This window comes from Urocampus carinirostris, chromosome 14, assembly GCF_059441175.1.
Source record: "Urocampus carinirostris isolate Australia breed hairy pipefish chromosome 14, RoL_Ucar_1.0, whole genome shotgun sequence".
Taxonomy (NCBI): Eukaryota; Metazoa; Chordata; class Actinopteri; order Syngnathiformes; family Syngnathidae; genus Urocampus; species Urocampus carinirostris.
The window spans coordinates 17,565,229-17,575,460 of record NC_142362.1 but is presented as its reverse complement, the minus strand read 5'-3'; the positions used below and the strand labels follow the sequence as shown (position 1 = coordinate 17,575,460).

At 41.6% G+C, this 10,232-nt stretch overlaps 1 protein-coding gene across 1 annotated transcript; it reads right to left on the bottom strand.

Moving 5' to 3' along the window:
* Window positions 1–4,938: 4,938 nt before the first annotated feature.
* Window positions 4,939–9,923, bottom strand: nr4a2a (nuclear receptor subfamily 4, group A, member 2a). The gene is made up of 7 exons (XM_088352354.1): window positions 9,779–9,923; window positions 8,588–9,681; window positions 7,508–7,637; window positions 7,247–7,410; window positions 6,849–7,051; window positions 5,924–6,102; window positions 4,939–5,825 (listed from the first exon to the last, which is right to left on the bottom strand). Exons 2-7 carry the CDS (start codon window positions 9,545–9,547, stop codon window positions 5,569–5,571), a joined length of 1,893 nt encoding a protein of 630 aa, XP_088208480.1. The 5' UTR covers window positions 9,548–9,681; window positions 9,779–9,923; the 3' UTR covers window positions 4,939–5,568.
* Between the last annotated feature and the right edge of the window lie 309 nt (window positions 9,924–10,232).

Here is a 10,232-nt window from a genome sequence, read left to right as displayed (position 1 = left end):
CTTTATTTTCTGTAATGCAATTAAAAAAACAAAAATGTCATACATTCTGGATTCATTACACATCAACTGAACTATTTCAAGCCTTTTATTATTTGAATATTGCTGATTTTGGCTTACAGCTGAAAAAAAACTCAAAAATCCCATCTCAAAATATTAGAATACTTCCTCAGACCAAGTAAAAAAATAATTTTATAACAGCAAAACTAAATCAAACATTTGAAAATGTCCATTGATGCACTCAGTACTTGGTTGGGAATCCTTTTGCACGGATTACTGCATCAATCCGGCGTGGCATGGAGGCAATTAGCCTGTGGCATTGCTGAGGTGTTATTGATGCCCAGTATGCTTCGATAGCGGCCTTCAGCTCATTTGCATTTGTAGGTCTGGTGTCTTTCATCTTTTTCTTAACTATACCCCACAAATTCTCGATGGGGTTCAGGTCAGGGGAATTAGCAGGCCAATCAAGGACAGTGATGCCATGGTCAGTGCACCAGTTACTGGTGGTTTTGGCACTGTGGGCAGGTGCCAGATCATGCTGGAAAATGAAATCCTCATCTCCATAGAGCTTTTCAGCAGATGGAAGCATGTAGTGCTCTAAAATCTCTTGGTACACAGTTGCATTTACTCTGGACTTGATGAAACACAGTGGACCAACACCAGCAGCTGACATGGCTCCCCAAACCATTGCTGACTGTGGGAACTTCACACTGGATTTCAAGCAACTTGGATTTTGCTCCTCTCCAGCCTTTCTCCAGACTCTGGCGCCTTGACTTCCAAATGAAATGCAAAACTTGCTTTCGTCTGAAAAGAGGACTTTGGACCACTCTGCAACTGTCCTGTGCTTCTTCTCCATAGCCCAAGTCAGAAGCTTCTTCCGTTGTCTTGAGTTCAGAAGTGGCTTGACCATGGGAATACGGCTATTGTAGCCCATTTCCCGGACACGTCTGTGAACTGTGGCTTTTGATACCTGGACTCCAGCTTCAGCCCACTGTCTTTGAAGCTCCCCCAAATTCTGGAAGCGGCTCTTCTTCACAATTTTGTTAAGGCTGCGGTCATCTCTCTTGGTTGGGCAGCGATTCCGGCCACATTTTTCCCTTCCAACAGACTTTTTGTGGATATGCTTTGAAACTGCACTCTGTGAACAGCCTGCTCTTTGAGAAATTTCTTTTTGTGTCTTACCCTCCTGATGGAGGGTATCAATGATGGTCCTCTGGACAGCAGTCAGATCAGCAATGATTTAGTTTACTGAACCAAGCTGAGTGTTTTTAAGGCTCAGGAAACCCTCGCAAGGTGTTTCGAGTTAATTAGATGATTCACGTGATTAGTTGAATAGCCTACTTGTATACTTTTTCATGATATTCTAATATTTTGAGATAGGATTTTTGAGTTTTCTTAAGCTGTAAGCCAAATTCAGCAATATTAAAATAATAAAAGGCTTGAAATAGTTCAGTTGATGTGTAATGAATCCAGAATGTATGACATTTTTGTTTTTTTAATTGCATTACAGAAAATAAAGAACTTTATCACAATATTCTAATTTTCTGAGACAGTCCAGTATATATATATATATATATATATATATATATATATATATATATATATATATATATATATATATATATATATATAAACTATTTAATCTGTTTTTTAATAAATTAATCGCGATGAATTTATTAAATCCAGATTTTACAAATGGCAGTAAATATGAAATTTGAATTATGTGGGACTGGGTAACTGAGGGGAAAAACACACAAAGTAGTTCTTCTTTGTTTTCTAACATTTTCCAGTCTAATAAACGGCCAAATGTTTCATGTAGTTTTTCCTTTACAGTAAGTATCCATTGCATTTCCTTCGACTTAAGTGATAGAATGCCTAACTTTTTATAAATCTCAAATCGCTATCACAGTGATAAATATTATTAAAATATTGTTTTCTGAGGTTTTTTTTAGGTTTTTAATAAATGCCTGACCCTATTCAGGGGGTCAGCCACCTGCGGCTCGAGATCTCCATCTGGCTCTTTAGCGACGCCCTAGTGGCTACATTGAGCTTTTTCAAAGATGGTGAGAAAATGGAGGGGGGGGGAATATTTCTAGACCTGCTTTTTGTGGGAAGACAAACAAAAAATAAGCATACATCAAGTCTGTTAAAATGTTATGAATAATTCTTAAATGAGCACCGTTTGTTTGTGAATAATTTTCTTAATTGATTTTAAAAAGGTTTGTATGAAGCTTGGGCTGCACGGCGCCTGGGTGGTTAGCGTGCAGCCCCATGGTCCAGAGGTTCAGGGTTTAAGTCCAGCTACTGTAGCCCCCCCCCCCCCCCCCCCATGTGGAGTTTGCATGTTCTCCCCGTGCCTGCGTGGGTTTCCTCTGGGCACTCCGGTTTCCTCCCACATTCTCAAAAAGGTTAATTGGCCGGTTAAATTGTCCCTAGGAATGAGCGAGTGGGTTGTATGTCTCTGTGTGCCCTGCGACTGGCTGGCAACCAGTTCAGGGTGTCCCCTGCCCCTCTGCCTGAAGATAGCTGAGATGGGCTCCAGCACCCCCGTGACACAGGATAAGTGGTGCAGATAATGGATGGATGAATGGATGGATAAGGCTTTTTTGCTGCTTCATGTTCGTTTTTTTATTCTAATATGACCCTTTCAACATTTTCATTCGCTGACCCCTGCTTTTATCGGTGCAATCACTATTATTCCGTCCAAATTTGTGTATTTTTTTTCCTGTTTCTTTACAGTGTAAACACCACAGACAAATGTTCAAAAAATACTTTTATATATTTGGTTGTTTTATTTCCTTTTTTTTAAAGAGAAAATGAATTACTTTGTAATTATCATCCCAAATGAATATAACTTTTTCCTTACTATTACTTCGTCATTTGGCCAAAATGTGAAATTTAAAGAAGAAAATAAAACAGTTAGAAAGAAATTCAAGAACGTCGTCTTCTTTTCTGTTCGCAATCCCAAAATGTGCCACATCTCCTCCATCACTTTCTGCGCATGCTTGATGAAATCTTATCCAAGTTTCTGTCCTCTTTCTTCCTTTCACGTCAAGTGCGTCGTAATGAGATCCTAATGAACGCAATCCTCCATCCCGCGCAATCAGAACTGAACGTAATGATGACAATCTTTTCTTTTTTTTTTGCAAACTCCAGTCGAGGAGTCAACTTGCGACGGCGTTTTGACGCTAAATGTCAGCAAATCGCTTCTGAACGCGATCCCAATTTGTGTTAATTATTTGCACGATTTGAAGAGGCAGAAGATGCTCAGTGACGAAATTTGGGGAGGATGTGTGCCGTGTACGTGCATCACATGCACGTGCATCGGTGGCGTGTGCGCGTGCAACATGTGCATGCGCAACACATGCACGCTTATTGCAGCCTGCAGACTTTTTGTTATTTTGCAGCTCTGCAGTCAAAAGCGTTGTGACAGCGCGCACATGCAAGATGTGCTTTTATTTTTTTGCACATGAGTCACTTTTTAAAAGTTTGTGCAACTTTAAAATATGAATTCCGTCTCACTAATATATAAACATATATTTGTTACTTTAGTCAATCTTGCAATAATACACTGAATTGTCTTGTGTTTTTCTGGTTTTCTAAATCTTAAAATGAAAATAATAACAGAATCGCCAATGCATCATATTCAACTGACATTTCTTGCTTGTTTTTTGGTTGTTTGTTTTGCTTATTAACTCTTAAAATGATGAAGATATTAAAATAAAAGCTCTAATGCGTTACATTTTACTGACAAGTCTTGTTTTTTAATCTTCCTGATATCCATTATATGGATTAAATACTAAGTAAAATCTCCTATGCGTCATATTTCAATGACATCTCTTAGGGTTTTTTTCTGATTCTGAATATAATGTGCGTTTTCTGACTTTTTAGTATATTTGGGTGGTTTCTCGGCTCTTAAGATTAAGAAAAATATAAGTATAATATAATAAGTATAATATCCAATGCATCATACATAGTTGACTGACAAGACTTGTATTTTGTATTGTTTTTCTGATGACTAAAATATAGGAAAATAATCTGTTATATTTCAAATTATACCAGATTTTGTTGCATTTTCTACCCTTTAAATATATTTTTCTGGTTTCCCGATTCTTAAATAAAGAAAATATCAAATAAAATGTCCAATGCGTCATATTTCCCTGACATGTCTTGTTATTTTGTATCTTTCTTGAATCTTAAAATAAATAAAAGAACTGGGTCCTATGTGACTATTCCAATTTTTAACCCCATTGTGATGCTTGTTCTGGCTTGTTAGACTCGATTTGGCCATCAAAACATTTAAAAGGGGTTATTTAGACAAATGAAGGCAGGGTGAGGATCACATTATTTATTTTAATACCAAAAAGTGTGTACTTTTATTCAATATTTTTTGTCGTCAAACACGAGTGCGTAGTTGAACGAGGCCCTTAGAACTTATATTCGTCAGAAAAATAATAATACAGAAATAGTTTAACCGTCTAAATAAATTATTACTTTACGAAAAGTTAACTAAAGATATGGGAAAAATAGAAACGTAAAATATAAACAAAAAATACATTTAATGTTTATTAAATCCCAAATTAAGGTTATATTTGTATGTTATTTTTTAATATATAAGTTTAATGCCAGGTTTAATACTGCGTTCAAAATTAGTAACGAATTAAAACGTGCATAATCGCCTTTTATGCGCAATTGGGGCAAAAAAAAAATAGGAATTCTTAATGATAAGTGTACCATTCCATTTTTTGATTAGGAAGACTATTTTTTCTTCATTTAATTTTTTTATTTGTAAACAATAAACACTCGTTTCCTCCCCATGAAACGTTGATGAAATATGCTAGGCCTTTCGCTGGCTTATCTATTCCCTCACCTTACAAACCTGTTTTTATTTGTTTTATTTGAATTTTTTTTCGATTCGGCAGCATACAGAAACGCTCTAAGCATATTCGAGAAAGGTTTATATTGAACAGCAAACAATTACAGCACACATACAAACGAGGAATGTGACAGTTGTACAAACACAATTATTGGCTCGTCTATATTCACAGGAGATCATATATTATTATACTTTATATTATATATATATATTTATATATTAATTTGAGTGCCAACTATATTGGTATCAAATCTAGCAGACTACATAGTGTCCGGTAGGCTAAATATAGACATCGCCTCTGCTTGTGCCTATAAAGAACAAATAATGATAATAATAATAATAATAATAATAATAATCATGCGGTGTAATGTTTTAAACGAGGGGAGGCAAGATTGAAAAAAAATAATAATAATACATTGTAACAAACTTTGTACATATTATAAAGTGATGCGTCAACTATTCGATTATATACAGCGTCCGTGCACGCATTATATATACTTGATGAATTTACACCTTTTTAATCACCATCCATGCACGAAAGATAAATAAAAAAAAGAAGAGAAGAGAAGGCCCAATTTGTTGGAAGGTCCTCATGGTGGAATGAAAATAATCGCTCCAGTCCTGTTTTTCGTGTCCAAAATGAAAAGGTGATAAAACGGGTTTGTTTTCTGTATTTTCTTGTGATTTTTTTTTCTCTAAAAAGGCAACGTGTCAAGGAAGAGTTTGTCAATTATAGCCGGCGGAGGCACAAGGTCTTCGAGTTTGAGGTAAAAGATGCGCTGGAGCCCCTGCGTGCAGAGCGTGCGTAGTTCGGGTAGCTTGCCCAGCAACTTGGAAAGGTAGTTGGGTCGGTTCAGGCCGCCGCCCGTGAACGTCACTTGGTCCTTCAAACAGTTGACGATCTTATTCTGGAGCTCCTCCACGCGTTTGGGCTCCCTTAGCCCGTGTCTCTCTGAAAAAGAAAAAAAAAGATCAAATCAATCGATGAGAAATCGATAAAGCGCGTCGAGTTGCGTTTTTACGCACGAGGATCTTGTTGTTTTTGCGCACCTGTAACCATGGCAAGAGCGGCGATGCAAGCGAAGGCCGATATGTCGATGTTCATGCCTTGGAGGTTGGATGAGAACTCCACGATCGCGTCCACCCACTCGCCAAATCCACGCACGCACTGGAGTCGGTGTAAAACCACGCCGTTGCAGAATATCAGCTTGCCTTCCACTGGATTTGATCTGCAAGCCAACGCATGTGTAAAGTTAAGATGCTGGGTTTGGTCGTGCGTAAAGTTGAATCAAGCTAGTCGGTTTGCGTGCGTAAAGTTATATTAAGATACTGGATTTATTTTGCATGATACCATGTGCGTAAAATTAAATCAAGCGACTGGGTTTGCGTGCGTAGAGTTATATTAAGCTACTGGATTTGATCTGCAAGAAAATGCGTGCGTAAAGTTAAATTAAGCTGCAAAGAAACGCGTGTCTGGGGAATATCGCCGCTTGCGATACCGCAGCGGAGCCAACATTATTAAAGACTTTTTTCACCCCGGTTGCCACATTTTCGACCTGTTGCACCCTGTTGCACTACGGGTCTCTCAAAACAAGAACTAAGATGCTTGGAGTCATTTTCCCCCAGGGCCACCACCATCCTAAACAAGCACGCAAAACTGGGAAAACATATAACTTGCACTTATTCAGGATTTTTTTTGTTGCTGTAAATGTTATTGAACTACTTTTCATTACACTACTTTTACAATGCACTAATTGCCTTATTAGTGTAAGTTTGGCCAGTCTCTAAGCACTACTTAGTAATTATTCTTTATCTATCTATCTATTTTAACTTATTTTTCTCTCTAACGTAATTTATTTCATTGTTAGCCTTGAGTTGCATACAATGTTTCACAAGGTTAATATCAACAAAGGCAATTCAATTGTATTCAAGCTACACCATTATATACACGCTTCTCTTGCATCGTCTCACTCACCTGTAGGCCAGTCTGAGGACGAAAAGTTCGAGAAACGCCGACTCGAAAAGGAGGTCTTGATCCGGTTTGGGCAAATCGCAGAATCCTGGTATCTTCTCAGCCCAACCGCGGATGATCTCCATGGAGCCGGTGAGAAGATCGTAGAACTGTTGGATGTGCTGCGTGTTGTCGCCCGACATTTGGTAGTCAGGACTCGCCTGGAACTGGAATTTCATTTGCGCGCACGCGCGCACACACACTTAATGAAGCCCTCTTGGAAAATATATAAGCCGTGAAATTGCACACTGGGCCGCTTTTTTATTATTATCATTATTATTAAATCCACCCCCATTCCCACGTAAATTACAGGAGCTAGTGAAACAAGTGTCGAGGAAATCAAGGGATGTCTGTGCACTCACTCGGGAGTAGTCCAGTGCGGACATGGATGGGTTCGAGTCCACGTGAGCCCGCACCAGCGCGCTGATGAGGCTGACTGGTGGGGAAGGAGGTGAAGGGTCTTGGGGGCTTTTGGGTTTGGACGGCAGGCGCCCTCGTCGACCTTTCAGATTATCAGTCCTCACCACTGGAAAAATAGAGTGGTGGGGGGGTCATATAACATCACATGTGTGGTCGTGACGTCATAAATGAAGACATGAAAACGCGGCCTGTCCGTGCGTTACCTTCTCTCACCATCCCGACCACAAGGCACTTTTGGAAGCGGCAGAACTGGCACCGGTTCCGTCGGCGTTTGTCGACCGGACAGTTCTTGTTGGCTAAGCACACGTATTTGGCGTTTTTCTGGACGGTGCGCTGCCAAAAAAAAAAGAAAAACACGCACATCGTCAACATCCAAAAGTTTTTATGCATCCTTATTACGCAAAACAAAACCAAATCGAAGGTTAAATTTATAGCGTGCCACACAAATTAGCAAAAAAATACGTCCGCAAATTTTGCGTTTCAAGAAAAAAAAAGCCTGAGCTAAATGATGAGGAAATCGAAAAGTGTGGACCTCTTTACGTGATTCTAAATTGAGTTGGAACTTGCATGCACGACAAATAACTAATGACAAGTGATATTTATCTTTCTGCGTGGATGTTTTACGCATCATAGAAACAGCAAACGCATCAATTCGTTTGTTAAAAATGGTTTCATCAAATCGTTCACCCAACTTTTCAAGTTCTCAGATAATTATGTTAAAGAGAGAGAAAACAACATTTTTTCAGACGAAAAAATTACGGCTTATGAATTTGCTGACCACATTTCGGTAATTGTAGTTTAATCCAAAATTTGAGTTTGATAGTTGTGCGCGTAAAAATCAATCAATCAATCAAAATGTATTTGTAATTCACTTTTCAGGCAATGAATTGTATCTCAAAGTGCTGTAAAACATTGAGTGCACAATAAGAAAATAATGTACCTCATTTTTTCTCCACCCAACAACCCATAATGCCGGAATGGTTTTTGTTTTAATCACAACCTTTCAAACTTCTTATATAACAACCTGGATGAATAGATAATAGGTAAGAAAATCAAGCAAGTTCAATTCGGATTCAGAAAAAAAATCGGAGAAATTGAGTGATTTTGATTTACACAAATAATGTGGCGTCGGTTAATCTTCACGCATTCAAAAATGTAGAATATCAGAGTTATGGGGTGATTTGGGGCCACACGAATAATGTGGCTCGGGTTATTCTTTATGGATCAAAAAAGACAAACACGCGTTACTTATACCAGAAAGTGGCTTTCTCTCCTCTGCCCACCTTGAAAAATCCTTTGCATCCCTCGCAGGTGCGCACCCCGTAGTGCTGGCAGGCCGCGTTGTCCCCGCACACGGCGCACAGTCCTTCATTGGACGGCGACCCACGCGAGGGCGGCGACGGTACCTGGCTGTCCACCAGTTGGTGCCCGTGGCCAAGCTGCAGCGAGTGCGGGAAGGCCAAGCTCGTGGCCTGCTTGCGGAGACTGCCCGGCACTCCGAAGCCCTGCGCGTCCAGGCCGCGGTGGTGCGCAGCCGCCGCTGCAGCAGCTGCAGCCGCTGCAGCCGCCGCTGCCACAGCCGTGGGCCCGTCGTGGCCCATGGAGACGTGCAGCGGGCCGTCGAAGCGCATCTGGCAGCTGGAAACGGGCGTTCCGGGCGGGGATTGTTTGAAGGAGAAGAGTGATAGGCGCGAGGGGTTTTTGCGCTGCTCCATCATGTAGTTGTGGTGGAAAGGGTGTAGTGATGGACCACCGGGGTCCTCCCACATGGGGCCCGCTTGCACTTGGAAGTTGGGTGTGTTGGGTGCGTGCGGAGACGACGGTGGTTTGAAGTAAACAGGCCCCGCGTGGGTCATCATATCGTCGGTGGCTGCGGATGATTGCCCCGGTAGATGACCCTGATGGTGCGCGGGGTGGTGGTGGTGATGATGGTGGTAGCTGTGCATCTGCACGTCTTCCACCTTGATGGGCGACTGCTCGCCGCCCCCGCCGTGCGGTACCTGGTAGAGGCAAGGCGGCTTGACGTCGTAGCCCGCCGCGTTGTAGTTGTCCATGAAGGTACTGAAACTGGGCAGGGAAGTGGTGGCAGTGATTTCGGTGTTGGTTAAGTCCATGCTGAACTTCACGAACTCGGGAGTGAGGAAGTCGCAGCTGTATTCTCCCGCGGCGTGGTAGCTGTAGCTCTGGGACGCGGGACTGGCTCCTTGGGGCGATGATCCATACTGAGCCTGGACGCAGGGCATGGCTGCCGGGACGCGTTCTTAATTGTCAGCACCGCAAAATTCGCAAAATTGGTGACAGGGGTCTCCCAAAAAGAAAAAAAGCCGGCTTGAGACGACAGCCCGGCTCGATTTTACGCAGGACGGTGCAATCTTGCCTGGAACAGAATCCAAGCAGTGAACGCAGATTACAGGAAAAGCTCAACTTTTATTTCATGCACATGCAATTAAATCAAAAGAAATCCTTTTTGTTACCTTTTTCACATCCAGCTGCTCAATCCATGCATTAAGCATCCAAGGACTGTTCCTTCAAACCAAAGTAACAAATGCACAAACTCCCAAAATATCTGCAAGTCCCCCCCACCCTCACTTTTTGGAGCGTCACTCTCCTCGACTAAGCCACCTCGAGCCAATGTGGCTTTGTTTATGTGAGCTCCGGTTGCCCTGGTCCACGTGTTTGCTGGTGTGACGCAGGCGCCGTCAATATTGACGCGCACCAATTGGAGGATGAGGTGGGTGGGACAATTAGAAAAGGGGAGGATAAGAAAAGAAAAGGGGGGGGGGTTAGGTGGGTGTCACCATTCTCCTTCCTTGCCTGCCTGGTGAGCGTATTTGTCTTGCGCTACGCGATCCGTACCCCGCGTGGACATGAAGCAGAGATGTAGTGGGGATAAAGGATCGTGCACGATTCGTTTGAACAGGATTTAGG